This window comes from Saccopteryx bilineata, chromosome 4, assembly GCF_036850765.1.
Source record: "Saccopteryx bilineata isolate mSacBil1 chromosome 4, mSacBil1_pri_phased_curated, whole genome shotgun sequence".
NCBI classification, from domain to species: Eukaryota; Metazoa; Chordata; class Mammalia; order Chiroptera; family Emballonuridae; genus Saccopteryx; species Saccopteryx bilineata.
This window is the reverse complement of record NC_089493.1, coordinates 292473599-292492397: the sequence shown is the minus strand read 5'-3', so window position 1 is coordinate 292492397 and position 18799 is coordinate 292473599. Positions and strand designations below refer to the sequence as shown.

Here is an 18799-nt window from a genome sequence, read left to right as displayed (position 1 = left end):
CCACTCCACTCTGCTGACACAGGCGTCCCATCTTCCCATTCTTCGTTCTTCGTCCCCTCAGATAATCACACCAGCCATGTACTTTGAAATGTTCCTTTTTTTTTGGAGGGGGGTAATTTTCCTTTTTTAAAACTTAAATAAATTGTTACAAAATAGACTTTAGAAAATAAGTTACAAATTGTAGCAAAAGCCCCCCACCCTGCACAGGCAACATTCCTAGCCCTGGCTCTCTGAATGCCTCTCCCTGGTATTAGAATCCGGCTGGCAAGGGCAGCCTGGCATCACGCAGACCCTGGCACCAGGGTTCTTGCAGGGCTGGTCATAATGAATAGCATGGTGACAAAGGCTGGGAAAAAGGTCCTTCAAGCACAGGGACATAAGAAACCCCTCCACCCCTGCTTGGGAAAGAAGCCCGATCTGGGTCCTCTTTGCAAGGGGAGAGGAGACGGGGCTGCCCACCCTGCTCCTGAGCAGAACACAGAGATCAAGCCTTCCCCGCAACCCCTACTCCTGCCCTGTCTTCTGATCTTTGGAGACGTGAAGTTCAGAGGGAGAAGCCGAGGTCTGCAGGCCACTGGGGTGAGGGGTCCAGGAGTGGGCTTGTAGGGGTGGGTGAAGGGGGCAATGACAGGTCCGCTGCTGGCGCTTTTGAGGTTCCTGGGGGGAGAGAGGTTACTGACTGGGGGGCACACTCCACAAGGCTTGTGTTCCCTCCCCAGCCCTGCCTGTGGCCCCAAGACCCTGTGTGAGAACTCCAGAATCGTAGGGCTTCCATCCTTTCCCAGATTCGGCTAACTGGCTCCTCATTCACTCCCTGGAGGCCCTAAGAATTTTTATCCTAAAAGCCATCTCATCAGCTCTCTCAGGGACTCTCCCTCACGGTCCTCTCCGTCCCTGACAGTCTCCGGTCAAGGGCCCACCATCTCAGGACGCACACCCTGGTGGCCACTAAATGGAATGGGTCCTGGGAGATCTCCAGGGGAGGTCAAGCCAGCCCAGGGCTTGCTGAGGGAACAGGCTGGCCCACTGCTCCGCAGCCTCATCTTCCGAATCAACCAGGTGGAGGTAACTCCACGGAGATTCCCTGATAGAGGAGGGAGATAGGGCTAATGATTGTTGTTGCTACAGCTGGGCCTGGCTTCAAAGAAACAATTATGTGTGACTCAGTCCCTCAGTTAAAGGAGTGCTGGTGGTGGGGGGTGTGCAGGTGGGAAGGGGGGCTTGGACCCTAAAAAGACATACAGCAGAAAAAGAAAAGGAGAAGAGACAGGAGGCAATAGTGATAGGAAAGGACCAAAGGTATAGTTTCCAAGAAAAGAGGATGGGGACACAGAGACCAGATGCAGAAGAGGGACAGGGAGCTGGGAGCCAATCAGCGACTCAGTTTTTCTGGCCAAGTCAGCACTGAAGCCACCAAGTCCAGTCTGGGGGTGCCTCTCATGACCCATTCCTCACTCCCTGGCTCCCCGCCTACTTAGGAAAGAACAGAACCTAGATAACTTTTTCCCCTGGGAATCATTACTGGCTGGATCCAGATGTAGTAGTGAGATGCACCCAGCTACCTCCCCTCCCAAAACAAAGATTGCTCCTTTGACTCTGGCACAGCCCAGCCCAGATGGCTGACTCTGCCCTGCCCACTCCTTACTCCACCCTGCCACGCCCTCTACTTACCTGACCCAGGGGTTCAGATCTAGACAACTCAAAAAGGTAGCATCGTCACACTAATTTTCTCCTTCTAGCCCCAAGCTCCCGGCCACCTCCTGGAATCCGTGTGACCTTCTCCTCACTCCTTGCTCTCCTACCAGCTTGGAGCCACATTTTGCCCTCCACTTTTTGCCCACCTCCTCTGGGATCCTTCAGTCCTCTGCCCATTCATACCCCCGTACCAGAGGTGGCCACTGTCCGTTCCTCCTGGTGCTGCTGCTGGTGCTGCAGAAAGCTGATGCGGCGACGGAAGTGGCGGGGGCAGTGGGGGCACGTGAAGGGACCCTCCTGGGGTGCATGGACCCTCCCGTGGCCCTCCAGCCGGGCAGCTGTCCGGAAGGCCTTGCCACAGATACTGCAGCGATGGCGCTTGGGGTCCGTGTGGGTCCTGCCGTGGTTCTTAAGGGAAAGCAGGTTGGGCAGCAGTTTGGGGCAGAGGGAACACGGGTAGAGTCCAGTGGTGTGGGCCTTCTGGTGGTTCAGCAGGCTCCCAGCATGGCGGTAGGAACGGCCACACTGGGCACAGCGGAAGGGCCGCTCCTCATCTTCAGCCACCGTGGGCCTCACGCCCTGCCCCCTGTTAGCTCTCTCAGTGTTCTGTCCGAGGGCCCTGGGGGTATCTGACAAGGTGGTCTGGGCTCTCCCTTGACCGGGGAGATCCACGTCGGCCTCCACAGTGCCAGCTTTGGGACCTCCGGCCTCCTCTGTCTGGGGCGGCGCCTGACTGCAGCCAGTGGCATGGGTCTGCGAGTGGCTGGCTAGTTCCTGGTGCGCCTGAAAGGTGCTGCCACAGTCGGTGCAGGCAGAGGTCTGGGCAGCTATGTGGTTGTGGCTGTGACTCTTAGTGGCCACAGGACTCATGAGCTGGGAGCAGAGCTGGCAACAGTGGCAGTCTGTCTTATGCCTGTGGTGGTTCGAGGGGCTTTCTGACTGGCAGGTCTTACCACAATGGCAGCAGGAATACAGGTGGCTCTCTGGCTGGAGCTGAGAGTTGCTGTCTCCACTGTCCCAGCTACTGACCTGGCTCAGACCAGGTCCACTGGGCTGGCTGTTGCCAAGGTGACAAGGACTTATGGCAACACTGTCCCCTGACTTGTCTTCTAGCTTGGTCATTACACGATGCTGAGGAACCTGACCTCCACCACAACTCACTAGTCCTCTGTCTCCTTGCCGCCCATCTGCTTGCCCCAAGCCCCAGGACACGGGCTCTGTGGCTGCTGGGCCTGTTGCTCGGCTGGGGCTGTTACTCTGCTCCCTTGGCCTCATGGCTCCCTGTCCCACCTGGGGTGCTGACTCAGCACCACACGATCTGTCCTCGAGTCCCTCGTCATCAGCCAGGTTCCCCTTGCTGCGCTCTGTGTCGTCAGGGCCTCCCAGACCACTTTTGGACTTCTCCTCGTGCTCACGCAGGTGCTGCTCCAGAGAACCCCGGCCGGAGAAGCCCCGGCCACAGAGGGCGCAGCGGACAGCGGCCCGCCGGGACCGCCCAGCTCGCCGTCGCCGGCTCTCCGAGTGCAGCCTCTGGTGCTCCTTCCAGGCCAGGAGATTAGAGTAGGTCTTGGGGCAAGTGGGACAGCTGTACTGGCCTGTCTCACAGGTGCACTGGTGGTTCAGGAGGCTGCCAGCATGGCGGTAGTTCCGTCCACACTGGCCACACCGGAAGGGCCAGTCTTCCCTAGTCAGTTTTCGGGCGCCCGCATCCCCACCCCGCTCACCGTGGATCCGCTGGTGGCTAGCCAGCTGCTTGCGCAGGCGGAATGCTTTCCCACAGTCGCTGCAGCGGAAACGCCGGGGGTCTGCGTGGATGCGCCGGTGGTTCTTGAGGGACATGAGGTTTGAGAAGCCTTTGGAGCAGGCCTGGCAGCCAAAGTGGCCGGTCTGGTGGCTCTGCCGGTGGTTGATGAGGCTGCCGGCGTGCTTGTACGAGCGGCCGCACAGCTCACAGCTGAAGGGCCGCTCTGAACCAGCCTCGGTCTGGCAGCCCTTGTCCGCAGTCTCCAACCTCAGCTCCGTCTCCCCACCCTTCTCGGCGCTCTTCTCCCACGCTTCTTCTTTCACCAGTGCCGCCTCCTCTGGGGGCTCAGCTTGAAGTTCCTCTCGGAACGTCCCCACTTCGGCAGGCCCCCGGCCCTCCTCGGCCACACTCTGGGGCTCACCGCTGCCTGCCGTCTCTGGGACGGGCCTCACCTGGGGCTCAGAGCCTTTGCAGCGTGGGTGGTTCCGCAGATGGTTGCGGTAAGCAGCCAGGTTGGGGTAGCAGCGGGAGCAGACCGGGCAGACGTAGTCACCGGTCTGGTGGATCTTGCGGTGATTCACCAGGCTGCCCCCATGGCGGTAGGTTTTGCCGCACTGGTTGCAGCGGAAAGGGCGGGGCTGGACTTCCAGAGAACTTTCCCCACCCTCAGTGCAGAGGCTGTCTGCACCGGTGGCACCTGCTCCCTCTCCAGACTTTGTGTCCCCACCCTCTGCAGAGAGGGAGGTCACTGTGCCCTTAAAAATGCCATCTGCAACCATTTCAGTGGCGTCACCTGACTCTCCCAAGTGGCTGGGAGCCTTGTCTGTGGTGTCCCCAGAACTCTGACTTTGGTGGTGACGCTCCAGGCTTCCCAGGTCATCGTAGGTCTGACCGCAACAGCCACAGATGTGCCCATAACCAGCTCCGTCAAGGGCCTCCACCTCACGCTGCAGCTGATTCAGCAGCTCTGCTTCCGAGAGCTGCAGCGGGGAACTGTGGGAGGCGGCGGCCACCGCTGCGCCCTCCTCTTCCCCCTCCTCCTCCGAGCCCTCCGTCAGGCCGGAGGAGGCGTGAGCCTGTCGCCGGTGAAGCCGGTAGCCAGCCCGCCCAGGGAAGATCATGCCACAGAGGCAGCAGAGGAAAGGCTGGGCGGGGGCGGCCTCCCCAGGCCTGTGATTCTGGAAGTGGCTGCGCAGGGCGGGCAGAGTATCAAACTCCTTCGGGCAGAGGGAGCACTGGTAGATGTCTGGTGGGTGGCAGGGTCTGTGGCTCAGCAGGCTGGTGGCATGGGGGAAAGAATGCCCACAGTCAGAACATGTATGGGAGACCTCAGGCTGCCAGTTAGTGACAACTTCAACAGAGTGGCCGGAGGAGCTGGGCTGGCCAGGGGCTGGTTTCTGGTCTTCACCTGCCCCAGTGAGGCCATCACACAAGTGCGTCCCATGGCTTTCCTTATCACCTGGGGTGTCCAAGTTGTCAAGGAAACAGGTCTCCTTCCTTCCCAGCATTTCCTCAGGACCTCTGCTCTCTCTGTCACCCTGGAAACAGGCCGCATCCCTCTCCAGCCCACATTTGTCTCTTTCAGCTTGAGCCTGTAAACAGCCCCCCTCACTTTCCAAGCTGCCTTTAGCTCCACTAGGAGTCTCCCCGGAAGGGTCCTGGGGACAGTCCAGGCCTTCACTGTCTTCCACCAACTCCTGGGCCCAGTTCCCACCTGTCATGAGTTTGGCTTCTCCCCCAATCCCGGCACTGCCAGCCCGCCTCCAGTGCCGCCTGCTCCGTCGCCGACTGTGACGTCGCAAATGGTTCTTCATGGCAGCCATGGTGTGGAAGTGCTTGGCACAGGCTCCGCAGCTGAAGTCCCCTGTCTGGTGGGTCTGCCTGTGGTTGATCAGGCTGCCTGAGTGGCGATAGCTCTTTCCACAATCTCGGCAGGCAAATGCCCGAGGAGGTGACTCCCTGGTCTCTGTTCTGCTATTCTCCTCTTCCCCATGGGTCTGGCCAGGAAGTTCAAGGCTCTCAGGGTCTTCAAAGAGCATGCCGCACATGCTACTTATCTGTGGTGCTGCTGTCCTGTCTGCTGCTGGGGGGCCATCAGTGGCCTCTTCATGCTTGCACCCATTCCCCTGATCTGTACATGGGGCTGCCTCTGCAGCCACCACGTCAGGCTCCCCCTTGAGGTGGCTAGGTGGGTCTTCAGTCCCTGGGCCTGTGCTGCGGCGAGCGGACTTGCAGTGGACCCTCACATGGTTGCGCAGGGCCATAAGGTTGGGGTATTTGCGGGGGCAGAGTGAGCACTGGTACTCTCCTGTCTGATGGCTGTGGCGGTGGTTCACCAGGCTCCCCCGGTGGCGGTAAGCCCGACCACATTCATTGCACTTATAGGGGCGGTGGTCCAGGGTGGCAGTGGGGACCTCTCTCTCTTTGTGGGTGGTCTCAGCCAGAGGCAAGAGAGCTGGCGGCTCGGATGGCTGCCCATCCTCCACAGCTCCTTGCCGGGGTCTGTGATGAGCCCGCACGTGGTTTTTGAGAGCAGCTGCATTGTACAGCTGTTTGGAACAGATGGAGCAGGGGTAGACACCTGTCTGGTGGCTCTTGCGGTGGTTGATAAGGCTCCCAGCATGGCGGTAAGTGCGGCCACAGTCCCCACAGCGGAAAGGTCGGTATTCCTCCAGGCCACTGTCCTCCAGATCCCCAGAGCCATTCAGCATCAGTACACTAGGGAGCTGGTCCCTGCTCTCATCTGCGTGCCCATTGGTGGTGGGCATCACTTTCTCTTCCCACAGCTGCTCCTGCCTTCCTCCCTCATGGGATTGCCGGTGTTCCAGCAACTCTTGGGGGAGCCGAAAGGCACGGGGGCAGTGAGGACACTGATAAGGCCGATATTGGGCGTGAAGTCGGGAGTGGTTCTTCAGAGCCATTAGGTTAGAGAACTCCTTGAAACAGATGGCACAAGGGTAGATGCCCAGAGTGTGGCTCTGGCGGTGGTTAGTGAGGCTCCCAGCATGCTTATAAGTCTTACCACATTGACTACACTTGTACCGCCGTTCCTCCTCAGCAGGAAGGGATTGGGTAGGTTCCTGGGCCCCTGTGAAATTCACCACTGACTCAGCTAAATACTGTTCCAAATTGCTAAGGAGGCTGCTGGCTGGAGTGGGGAGTGGCGGGCCTTTAGCAGAGTTGGTAGTGGGCCCCAAGCCCTCTGTACCCTCTTCAAGATTTGACTGCCTCTCCCAGCCTTCTCTTTGTCTGGTGGGTGGATCTTCCCAGGTGTCCAGAGCTTCCCTGGGGTCAGGCCCAGATGCACAGTCAGATGTCTCTTCAGCGTGTTTTTTCTGGTTTCCCCAGCTTTCCCTATGGCCAAGCCTCTGACCCCAGGAGTCAGTGGACACTGTCTCCCCTTGGAGGTGTGAAGTGGCTTCCTTGGGGTGACCCTCAGGAGCATGAGTCCTCATGTGGCTCTTGAGGGCCATGGGATTGGTGAAGTCCTTGCCACAAGCGGTACAGGGGAAAAGGCCAGTCTCGTGGGTACAGCGGTGGCTGACCAAGCTCCCTGGGTGACGGTAGCCCCACCCACACTGCTGACAGTGGTAAGGTGAAGGGATGCCGTCAGCCACCTCACTGTCCTGGCTAGAGGACGGATGGAGCAGCTCACAGTGCCTAGACAGCTCCAGGAGGCTAGAAAAGTGGCGCTGACAGTCACAGCAGCTGAGTGAGGTGGGCGCATCCTCCATGGGGCAGTGTGGCAGAAACCTGGAGGTTCAGGAAGAACAGGCAGTTGGCAGAAGCATCTTCCTCTGGTGGTGGGGCCAAGGCCTAGGAAGAGGGGGCAGTGGTCAGAAGGAAGGCCTGAATTAACTTTGCCTCTTGGCTCTATAAGCAAGTTCACTAGAGGTCACATAGAGTTTCCCCAAGCAGCAATGCCCAAGCCCTGCTTTCTACTGAATCTAATTCAGAAGCACTATCGTTTAAGGACACCCTGTACCTAAGCTCCCCAAATATGGTAGCCTCCCTAGGCCTAACTCATCAGTAGAGGTATAGATAAGGTACAGAGAGATGTAACCACTTCTGATCATAGACCTATTAACCTGTTCCTCAGACCAAATCCAAAGTCTTACTGCCCCTAACCCTCTTCTAATTCTGAAACAACCAACCTATCTCCTGTGACACCTTAAAAGGAAGCCTGAACCTTGTCTAGGGCTTTCAGTAGATATGTCCAATTCTCCCTCCTCTACTCTCCAGCTAAACAGACTAGGCTAGAGGCAATGAAAGAGAAACTTTCTTCAGTTGACAGATGAGGGCCTGAGAGATGGAAGTTAGGGCTCCCCTTCAGAGAAGGGCTTGTTCCCCCACATGCCCTATTCCTTTCAGGGTCACAAAGTCTCCTTTCTAAAAGACTCTTGGCCCCTTCCTTCACCTATTTCCCCAGAACCCAAACAGTCTTCCATCATAGAAATTGCATCCCATTTCTGGTGGTTCTCCACCCTCTACCCTTCCTTCCCACACCTCCTCACTGCAGCCCTTTCTCAGTTTATCTTCTACATTCTCTCAAAATACAAGAACAAATGCTAACTGAGCATTATCATGTGCTGAGCGCTGTGCTAAATAAAGGATATTCATTGTGTCACTTAATCCCCACAACACACGGGAAATGTCTGTTGTCCTAGTGTACACATGAGCAAACCCACTGATTCTGGCAATCTTCTTTTCAAAGCCTTTGGCCTCTCCATAGCAGGACCCCGTGCCTTCTACATCACCTTGGCTTCCTGACTGATTCTTCACTTCTACTGGACCCCCAATACAACTATCCCGGACTAAACCCCCTCACTGAACCTGCTCCCCAACCTCTCATTTCACAATGCCCCGTCGCTCAAGATTGAATCCCCCTCTCCTGATCGTTTGATCTCCTAACCAAACGATTCCTCTCGTCTCACTGATCTTTTCGGCCAGTTTCCTCTTAGGACCCCCTACCTCGCACGAGTGGCCCCTTCTCGTTCCCGCCGCGGGTGAGTCCGTTGGGGACCGCGAACGGGAGCGCGCCTGCGCACTGGGACCCTCACCCTAACTGCAGCCGCGCGCCCCAAGGAGTGGCTATGGGGAGCACTAGAGCTCCCAACACACGCACACTCCGCCAGGCTTCCCAGGAGGTGAGAGGGAAGGGGGAGAGAGAAAGGAAAAGGGGAAGGAAGACGGGAGTAGAGCGAGCGCAGTTGGCCCGAGCCGAGTCTACCCTCAGCCCCGCGGACACTTCCTATTGTTACTAGGAAACAGGAAGTGTTCTAGCCGCAAAAGCTTCCCCGCGAAACCTCCGCCAGGAGAACACTTCCTGACCAACCTTCAAGTACGGGTTCTACACAGACACACTTCCGGCGCTCAGCAAGGAGCGAAAACGAGACTCCGACCCCGCCCACGCAGGTCAAAGCTCTGCCTAGTTTCGCTCTAACCTTAGCCACACTTCCGGCAAGAGCAGCTAGAATTGATCTGGGGTGCATATGAGCTGAGAGCATAGACGAGGGTAAAAAAGGTCCTGCAGCCGTACCCTCAGTACTTTGGTGACACTTTTCCTGGGGTTACCTGAAAAACTTCTCAATACAGATCGAGGGAGCTTCAAGCACTCCTCGCTGTTAAAGGAAATGTTGTGGAATATAAAAGTACTTAGGCACTCACTGCACAGCTTGAGCATGGCATTTCTGTCCTCTCACCTTATAGTTCTTGATCTTGCCCCAAACTAACAAGAACCCGATGTACTTAGTAAGCCTGTCCCGCGTTCCCTGTCTTTATCACTTACAGAGAACCCCTGTCATTTATTGGCCCGCCACCTTCGGCCAGGGGGATACTCCAGTAAACTTGGCTGCCCTTCTTAGCCGGGGAAGCTGGCTTCCACTTCCGCCCGCCGGCCCCGCCCCTCTCTCCCCCCCCCCCCCGGGTCCTAGCGCCTGTCTCTCCCTGGTAGTGTCTGGAGCTCCGTTGGTGAGAGGAGCTGTCGCTGGCGCCACGGAGCCAACCCAAGTCTGTTCAGGTAGGAAACACCGGCAGGAAGCCGCGGGGACCTCTGGGCGGCCCCGGCGCGGACGAAATCCGAGCGGACCTCAGTTTCCCTGTGGGTGCCGAGGGCGCATGGGGTTGCCCTGGCACGAGCAGCGCGGGCGGGGCAGGAGGAGTGCGGCCCCGGGAGGGCGCGGGCGCGCTCCTGGCCCAGCGGGTCCTAGAACCCGCCGGTTGTTCCCGTGGGCCGGCTGCTGCGGATGTCTGGGCTCCGCCGGCGCCGCTGGCCGCCTTGCGCGTACCTGGCCCGGGGGGTCCTAGAGTCCGCCATGTTGCAGGCTTTTGTCCCAAGCGCGCAGCCCGCCTAGCAAGGGCCCCGGCGCCTGTGGCCCCCTCCCAGGCCGAGGTCCTGTCCACCCCTCCCGCGGTCCTAGAGAACGCCATCTTGCAGGTCTTTGTCCTGTCCCGGCCCTCGGTCCATTCATTTGTTCATTCTCTCATTCTTCGTTCACTCCTTGCCACATTCTCCAAGGCCACGTTCTCCCGGGGCATATTCCGAGACGAGTCAGCTCACGGCCCTGCCCTGCGGGGCTGTCTGGCAGGGGTGCAGACACGTAGACGGTTGCAGGGAGCGAGAAGCGCTGCGTTTCTGCAGCTCTCGGCTCCTCGGCGCGTCTGGTAGGCCCTAACGCTCTTCAGACTCCCACATTCTTCAGAGACCCCGTTTTACTGATGAAAATACTGGGGCCTATTGCGCCCTGGTGCCCTTCTGCCTGTTTCTGAGGGCGCTGGGGAAGCCAGTATTTTAAGGATGCAAGAGTTTTCCCACGGGAGATGGCCAGCCACCCAGGCAGAGGACAATGAATGTGGAGATGCATATAGGTGGGGAAGTTTGAGCTTGTAGCTAGAGCTTAGGTTGCTGTAGGGAGGGGGGAACTGTCGCTGGAGCTGAGGCTGGAAAAGTGGTTTGGGATTAGGTTGTGAACTGACCAGGTAGGTGACCTAGGAGATAACTAACCCTCACCCCTGTACAGTTTACAGTTCCCTGTCCACCATCTCACCGAGTCCGGGTGGCCTGTGGGTGACTACTTGTTTAGAGCAGGAGACAGAGGTGCAGAGAGGATGGAGAGTGGCCCCCTTTTCCCCTCAGCCCTGCTCACAGGGCCCTAGCCGAAACTGGGAGTTAAATCTCAGCGTGCAACAGCAGGACATCACCCCTCCCCTAAGCCAGAGAGGGAAACAGGGTGATGGTTGGACCTTGGGAACTTGGACAGGCAGAGAAATTCAGTTAGTAAATAGTTGTTGAGACCATTCTCACAAATGCCTACTGTGGGAAGGCAGAGGCTGTAGGCCTGGGTTTGAATTCTGTCTGAGGTCGATTCTTCCCATTTCTTTGGAGGCCTGGGTTTGAATTCTGTCTCCAAGGTCGATTCTTCCCGTTTCTTTGGAGTACCAGTCACAATTCTAGGTGCAGTAGATTCAGGATAATAAAGGTTCCTGGCTCCTGGCTAGCCTAGACTCTTGTGCTGAAGACAGAGAATTAACAACCAACCCGTAAACCGTGTAAGTTCTATCAAAGCAATAGGGGACAGAGAATAGAAGTTTGGGAGGCAGACCACTTCATTTCTGTGTGCTTCCGTGTCGTTTTCTGTAGTAATGGGGAAATAATACTGTTTAACTTAGTCTATTCGGGCTACCATAACAAAAAACCCCACAGACTGGGGGGCTTAAACAACAGAAATTTATTTCTTACAGTCCAGGAGGCTGGGAGGGCGAAGATCAAAGTGCTGGCCAATTCAGTTCCTGGTGAGGACTCTTCTTGGCTTCTAGAGGGCCACCTTCTCACTGTGTTCTCACATGGCCTTTCTTCAGGGCATACACACATTCAGTCTATAATAAACTTCTAGGCAGTTGTGAGGCTTAGCTTGAGTAGTGCGCAATAATTCTTAGAATGATAGCTGGCCCGTGGTGAGCTTGCAAGGACTGTTATTCATATGAGCACCATAAAAGAAATTGAAGAGAAGGGAATAAGTGATTAGAAGGAGTGCAAATAGCACTAAGAAAGGTGGTCTGACCTGACCAGTTTTGGTGTAGTGGATAGAGTGTTGACCTGGGACACTGAGGTCCCAGGTGTGAAACCCCAAGGTCACTACTTGAGCAAGGGGTCTCTGGCTTGAGTGTGGGGTCATCAACAAAGGTCACTGGCTGGAAGCCCAAGATCACTGGCTTGGCTGGAATGCCCACCCCTACCCCCACCCCAGTCAAGGCACGTATGAGAAGCAATCAATGAACAACTAAAGTGACAACTACGAGTTGATGTTTCTCATCTCTCTCCCTTCCAGTCTCTGTCTTGTCTGTATGTCTCTCTGTCTCTCTCTCGCACTGAAAAAGAAAGAAACAAAGAAAGGTGGTCTGGAAAGCCTTTTTTTTTTTTTTTTTGTACTTTTCTGAAGCTGGAAATGGGAAGGCAGTCAGACAGACTCCCGCATGCGCCCGACCGGGATCCACCTGGCACGCCCACCAGGGGGCGATGCTCTGCCCATCTGGGGTGTCTCTCTGTCGAGACCAGAGCCACTCTAGCGCCTGGGGCAGAGGCCAAGGAGCCGTCCCCAGCGCCCAGGCCATCTTTTGCTCCAATGGAGCTTCGGCTGCGGGAGGGGAAGAGAGAGACAGAGAGGAAGGAGAGGGGGAGGGGTGGAGAAGCAGATGGACGCCTTTCCTGTGTGCCCTGGCCGGGAATCGAACCCGGGACTTCCGCATGCCAGGCCGATGCTCTACCACTGAGCCAACCAGCCAGGGCCGGAAAGCCCTTTTTAAGAAAAAGACCTGAAACCCAAATAAAGTCAAAGAGATAGCTACACAAAGATCCTTGGGGAGCAAAGGTTCTGGCAGAGAGAACTGTGTGCAAAGGCCCTGCAGTGGGAGGGAATTTAGCTTTTTGAGGAAAAGAAAGGGAGCCTGTGGGTGGAGGCCAGTGAACCAGGGAAGAGGGGTGGGAGTTGAGATAGGCAGGACTTAGTCCACGGGCTTGCTGGCCATGAAGAAGATACTGGTCTTTGTCCTAGGAGCAGTGGAAAGTCTCATAATTTGGCTAATAAGGCTTAAGTAAATGAAGACTGCTAGAGAAAGAGCCCAGCGCAGAGATCTGGAGACTTGGGTTTAAGTCAGGGCTCCTTGACTAGTTATGTGCTCTTGTGCAAGGTTTTTGTTCCGTATGGAGGCTTAATCTGCACATCTGAAAACAAGGTGTAGTAAAAATGCCTGTCTGCCAGAAGCTTGTGAACACCTAGGGATGTCTTTGGTTCTTAAGTATGGAGTGTTGGCTGAAATAACCCGGAGTGTGTTCACAGTAAAGATTTCGGAGTCCTGCCCCATACTCCCTGGGTGTTTATTCTCACACAGGGGTGCACAGGCCTGACTTGGAGAAACACTATGGTAGGAAGTGGTGGGTGGAAGGGTCCTCACTGAACTGGGAAGTGAGGAGATAACGGTGGGGTTTTGGGGGGGGCTCACCTACCTGGCTCTGTGCTCTTCATGGAGCTGGGTGCCTGCTGGGACCAGCCTGGTGCTCCCCAGCCTTACCCCTAGCAAGTGCCTCAGGAGAGATTTACCTATCTAGCCATCTGGTTTCTGGTTCACAGATAGGAAGACAGAGGCCCAGGGCTCAACACCTATGATCCAGCGCCCTGAGAGGGGAGCAGACATAGAGGGGGCTGGCTCCGGTCTGCAGGTAGCTCTACAGGGAGGAGAGGAGACAGGATGAGCTGATCTCAGGGGCTGGTCAGTGTGGGGCTGGCCAAGGCCGCAGACAAGTCTGGGAGGGCCGAGAAAACTGAGCAAGGCCCAGCAACTCAAGGCAGGTTAAACACCTGGATTCAGCCCCCAGCTGCGAATCACTGGCTGTGTGACCAGGGGCTACTTATTAAACGCAATGCTGTATTGTTTCTCTGGGCCTTAGCTCCCTTCTTTGTGAAAAGGGAGTAATAGCACTTTTGTCATGGTGTTGACATGAAGTTTGAGTTAACACATGTAAAGAGCTTAAGATACTTCCTGTTATTTAGAGAGTGTTCTGTAAATGTGAGCGATTGTTTTCATTAAAGAGAAACTTTACCAGTCAGACTGTCCAGAGATGGTCTGGAAGGGAGGTGGTGAGTGCCTCATGCAGAAATAGGGAAGGGTCCCCTGGAAACTGTCAGGGGAACTCACATCTCGGGGAAGGTTGGTCCTCAAGCCCTTTAACTCACCTTCCAGGATGTAGTGGGAAAAGGAAACACACCAAGCTGAGGGTGCACAGAGTTGTGTGGGGTGGGGGCCCGAGATCTAGGAGATGCAGGAAGAGCTTCCTGGGGGAAGTGGGGCTCGAAGGAAGGACTGGTGGGATTGTAACAACCGGGAAGGACCCTGGGAATTTGCATGGTGTGATGGAAGCCATAGAAAGTTCTGGAGTGTCTCATGGTACTGCAGGGAGAAGATGCTGACTGCCTGTACATACTAGATTCCGTGTGTAGGAGTGAGGGACTGAGGCAGGGTCAACCAGGCAGGATGGTGCTGACTCGAAAGATGCAGCCCTCGCCACTCACTGCAGGGGCTCCAGTGTCCTCCCTGGGTCCCAACCCCTAATAACTTAGAAGCCACCAACCCCTAATGTGGACAGATGGGGAAACAGGCTTAGAAAGGAGTGCAAGAACTCAGGTCTTTTTTTTTTTTTTTTTTTTTTGTATTTTTCTGAAGCTGGAAACGGGGAGAGACAGTCAGACAGACTCCCGCATGCGCCCGACCGGGATCCACCCGGCACGCCCACCAGGGGCGACGCTCTGCCCACCAGGGGGTGATGCTCTGCCCCTCTGGGGCGTCGCTCTGCCGCGACCAGAGCCACTCTAGCGCCTGGGGGAGAGGCCAAGGAGCCATCCCCAGCGCCCGGGCCATCTTTGCTCCAATGGAGCCTTGGCTGCGGGAGGGGAAGAAAGAGACCGAGAGGAAGGAGGGGGGGTGGAGAAGCAATTGGGCGCTTCTCCTATGTGCCCTGGCCGGGAATCGAACCCGGGTCCCCCGCATGCCAGGCCGACGCTCTACCGCTGAGCCAACCAGCCAGGGCCGAACTCGGGTCTCCTACCTCCCAGCCTAGCTTCCGGGCACACCGGGCCCTCTCCTTTCCTGGAGCAGGTCTTCGCCCCACCCGGGCTGCCCCAGCAGCTGCTGCTGAGCTCTTCTTAAGTGGATCTGCTCTAATCCTCTTCCCCTCATCCCCCAGGGAGGATGAGCTGGTGTCGGGACTAATGCAGCTGTTAAGCCTATTTCCCTCCAGACATGATCCACGGGAACAGCTGTGTGGAGGGTGTCTGGGCTCTGAACTGGGAATGAAGGGGCCGCAGCCAGAGTGAGTGTCCCAGGAGGCCAGGCTAGATCAGATCCACTGAAGATGACTCAGAGTCTTGTAACTGCTAGCAATGGCTCCAGCTGCCTTGCGAGTGACTGAGCTTCCCGTTACCAGAGCTGTGAGCCCACAGTGACTGCAGAGCAGAGAGTGGACCAGGATGCCTGTCAGGGGTGGAGTCCCTTACAGCTGTGCAAGGCCAGAATTCTATATGAGTAGTTGCTGCCTGGGAGACCCAACCAACGAGAGGGGAAAAACAACATACGTATTCTGGGGACTCGTCACTTCCAGACGGTGCCAATCACCACATGCAGCCCACTGGTTGCACCTTCTTCTGGACCTACCTCTCTCTTCCCTGGGCACAGGCCAGACCCACATCTGGGTTGCCCCTGTGTTTGCCGCCTTGCATAGGACCCTGCATCCTGGCACAGACCTTGGATGCTGAGCTGAAGAAGGAAGATGGTGAGATGGATGGAACCAGGACCTTCTGGGAATGCCAGAGTGTTTGGAAAAGCTCAGGCTTAGGAGGGAAGTGCAGGTGGTCATTTTGGTGGCCCGGCCTCCTCCCTTAGCCCCCCTGAAATCAGCCAGTCCACCTCCTTTCATCAGTGGAGCAGGCCAGAGAAGAAGCGTGAACAGTGTCAGAGGCAGGAATGTTTGAAAGGAAGGACGTGGTGGTCCCGGTGGGAAATGCAGATGAGTCAGGCTTCCAGAGGGCTCTGGTGAGGGGAGAGGCCTTGGAGAATGCAGAGGAATGTGGCTTCTAACTTTGCTTCTCTCGCAGAGAAGCTTTGCCCATCGAGGCTATGGAGGTGGAGTCTGCAGAGGCCCAGTCCCCAGGCCCAGGCTACAAGCGCTCAGGCCGCCGCTACAAGTGCCTGTCCTGTACCAAGACGTTTCCAAACGCGCCCAGGGCAGCGCGCCATGCTGCCACACATGGGCCTGTCGACTGCGCCAAGGAGGTGGCAGAGGTCAAGCTGAAGCCAGAGGCAGAACCTAAACCCGAGGATGCCAGTGGGGACAAAGTGGCAGGTGCAGCGGCCAAGCCTCGGCCTTATGCATGCCCGCTGTGCCCCAAGGCCTACAAAACGGCGCCGGAGCTGCGCAGCCACGGTCGCAGCCACACGGGTGAGAAGCCCTTCCCCTGTCCCGAGTGCGGCCGCCGCTTCATGCAGCCCGTGTGCCTGCGCGTGCACCTGGCCTCGCATGCCGGCGAGCTGCCCTTCCGCTGCGCACACTGCCCCAAAGCCTACGGCGCGCTCTCCAAGCTCAAGATCCACCAGCGTGGACACACGGGCGAGCGACCCTACGCCTGCGCTGACTGTGGCAAGAGCTTCGCTGACCCTTCTGTGTTCCGGAAACACCGACGCACCCACGCCGGCCTGCGGCCCTATGGCTGTGAGCGCTGCGGCAAGGCCTACGCCGAGCTCAAGGACCTGCGCAACCACGAGCGGTGAGGGCGCCTGAGGGGGCTGGAGAAAGCGGGTCAGTGGGGCAGGGGTGGGATGGCTGGCTGCTCTACGACCAGGGTGCCCTGGGCTTGGGTCTTCAGGAGCCGAATGAGCCAATGGGGAGGTGAGGAGGGTGGATATATGGGCAGTGGTGAGCACGTGGAGGAAGCTGATACTCCCGGTTGGTGGGTGAGGCATGATGGGGCGGGGCAGACCGATTTGGGATCCGACTCTGGAGGATGCAAGTGGGAAACGATTGGCCTGGGTCCCTGGACAGTAGGAAAGGGGCACAGCTTGAAATCGGGCCACTCAGAGGGTCTTTGGTGGGGCACGGGAGGTGTGAGCGGGATCCGGTATGTCTAGGTCTTTGGAGTGCAGAGAGGGGTCTTTTCTGGAATGTAGACACCCTCCTGAAGGTTTCTTACGAGGGCTGCAGCTCTGAGGCTCTTAGGGGCTTGTCCAAGGCCCGCGGGACGTTAGAGTCCCCCCCTGACAGTGCAGACAGGCGGCAGGGGTCAGGCCTGCCACCCTCATGCCGGTTCCGCACTCCCGCAGGTCCCACACTGGTGAGCGCCCCTTCCTCTGCTCCGAGTGCGGGAAAAGCTTCTCGCGCTCATCCTCGCTTACGTGCCACCAACGCATCCACGCGGCCCAGAAGCCCTACCGCTGCCCGGCCTGTGGCAAGGGCTTCACCCAGCTTAGCTCGTACCAGAGCCATGAGCGCACGCACTCGGGCGAGAAGCCCTTTCTGTGCCCGCGCTGCGGCCGCATGTTCTCCGACCCGTCCAGCTTCCGGCGCCACCAGCGCGCGCACGAGGGCGTGAAGCCCTACCGCTGCGAGAAGTGTGGAAAGGACTTCCGGCAGCCCGCGGACCTGGCCATGCACCGGCGGGTGCACACGGGCGACCGGCCCTTCAAGTGCCTGCAGTGTGACAAGACCTTCGTGGCTTCCTGGGACCTCAAGCGCCACGCGCTCGTGCACTCGGGCCAGCGGCCCTTCCGCTGCGAGGAGTGCGGGCGAGCCTTCGCCGAGAGGGCCAGTCTCACCAAGCACAGCCGGGTGCACTCGGGCGAGCGCCCCTTCCATTGTAACGCCTGCGGCAAGTCCTTCGTGGTGTCGTCGAGCCTGAGGAAGCACGAGCGGACCCATCGCAGCAGTGAGCCCGCGGAGGCCGCGCCACAGCAGGAGCTGGTGGTCGGGCTAGCGCTGCCTGTCAGTGTGGCGGGCGAGGGCTCCGGGCCTCAGGCTGCAGGGGCAGGGCTAGGGGACCCCCCGGCAGGGCTGCTAGGGCTGCCCCCGGAGTCAGGCGGCGTCATGGCCACCCAGTGGCAAGTGGTGGGCATGACGGTGGAGCACGTGGAGTGCCAAGATGCGGGGGTTGGGGAGGCTCCTGGTCCCTTGGGGGGGCCGGGCGAGGTGGGAGGTGGGGAGGCTGATGAGAAGCCTCCGCAGTTTGTGTGCCGGGAGTGCAAAGAGACCTTCTCCACGCCGACGTTACTGCGGCGGCATGAGCGCTCGCACCCAGAGCTCCGGCCCTTTCCCTGTACTCAGTGTGGCAAGAGCTTCTCCGACCGGGCTGGGCTTCGCAAGCACGGCCGCACACACAGCTCCGTGCGCCCCTATACCTGCCCGCACTGCCCAAAGGCCTTCTTGAGTGCCAGCGACCTCCGCAAGCATGAGCGCACCCACCCTGTGCCCATGGAGACCCCCACACCCCTCGAGCCCCTTGTGGCTCTGCTAGGAATGCCTGAGGAGGGGCCAGCCTAAGGCCCATGGGGCTCCTCCTCAACCCCAGGAGCTCAGCCCCAATCGGCTGCCTCCTGAACCTCCCTTTGCTCCAGCTTACTCTTAGATTTCCCCCAGGAAGCCAGCCAGCTTACCTTCCCAACAGAGAGACTTGGGGACAGTGGCGGCTGGCACCCGCTGTTGAAAGGTATGGCTCTTGAGTAACACTCATTAAAGCATTCTCTTTAATACTGGGTTGTCTTCTATGTTCCACCTGGGGGTAGGGGAGGGAGTTTGGGCACCAAATAAAAGTCTCTGGAGACCCTAGATTTACAGATTAGAAAGTAGAAGGGTCTTTGGGTGCATTTTTTTCAAAGTATGTTTCAGAATGTCTTGTGACAAGGGTTTTGTGGTCAAGCAAGCATACGAAACTCCATGTGCCTTTCTTGGGGATTCTTGGTCAAAAATATATGAGTTACCCTGGCCTGGTAGCTCAGTGGGTTGGAGCATTGTCCCAATATGCCAAGGTTGTGGGTTCAATCCCCGGCCAGGGCACATACAAGAATCAACCAATGGCCTTGCCCGGGTAGTTCAGTTGGTTAGAGAGCATTGTCTCGAAGCACAGCGGTTACCCGTTCGATCCCATCAGGGCACATACAGGAGCAGGTCAATGTTCTGTCTCCCTTTCTCTTGCCACCTTCCTCTCTCACTAAAATCAATTAATAAGAAAATGTTTAAGAATTGACCAATGGCCCTGGTCGGGTAGCTCAGTTGGTTGGGATGTTGTCCTGGAACGCAGAGGTTGTGAGTTGCACCCCCAATCA

General features: G+C 57.6%; 2 protein-coding genes across 6 annotated transcripts; one reads left to right on the top strand and one right to left on the bottom strand.

The window, feature by feature from the left end:
• Positions 1 to 79: 79 nt before the first annotated feature.
• On the bottom strand, positions 80 to 9762 carry ZNF646 (zinc finger protein 646). Of its 5 annotated transcripts, none has more exons than XM_066275726.1 (3): positions 9727 to 9762; positions 1887 to 7255; positions 80 to 657 (listed from the first exon to the last, which is right to left on the bottom strand). In XM_066275726.1, the coding sequence occupies exons 2-3, from the start codon at positions 7171 to 7173 to the stop codon at positions 545 to 547; spliced, it is 5400 nt and encodes a 1799-aa protein (XP_066131823.1). In that variant the 5' UTR covers positions 7174 to 7255; positions 9727 to 9762; the 3' UTR covers positions 80 to 544. The 5 variants fall into 5 exon arrangements, 4 of the variants coding, with proteins under 4 accessions (XP_066131823.1, XP_066131821.1, XP_066131822.1 ...); XM_066275724.1 differs by lacking the exon at positions 9727 to 9762 and adding an exon at positions 9228 to 9345; XM_066275725.1 differs by lacking the exon at positions 9727 to 9762 and adding an exon at positions 9142 to 9211.
• ZNF668 (zinc finger protein 668) lies at positions 9366 to 18197 on the top strand. Its single transcript, XM_066275765.1, has 3 exons — positions 9366 to 9458; positions 15583 to 16251; positions 16805 to 18197. Exons 2-3 carry the CDS (start codon positions 15605 to 15607, stop codon positions 18015 to 18017), a joined length of 1860 nt encoding a protein of 619 aa, XP_066131862.1. The 5' UTR covers positions 9366 to 9458; positions 15583 to 15604; the 3' UTR covers positions 18018 to 18197.
• The last annotated feature ends 602 nt before the right edge of the window (positions 18198 to 18799 follow it).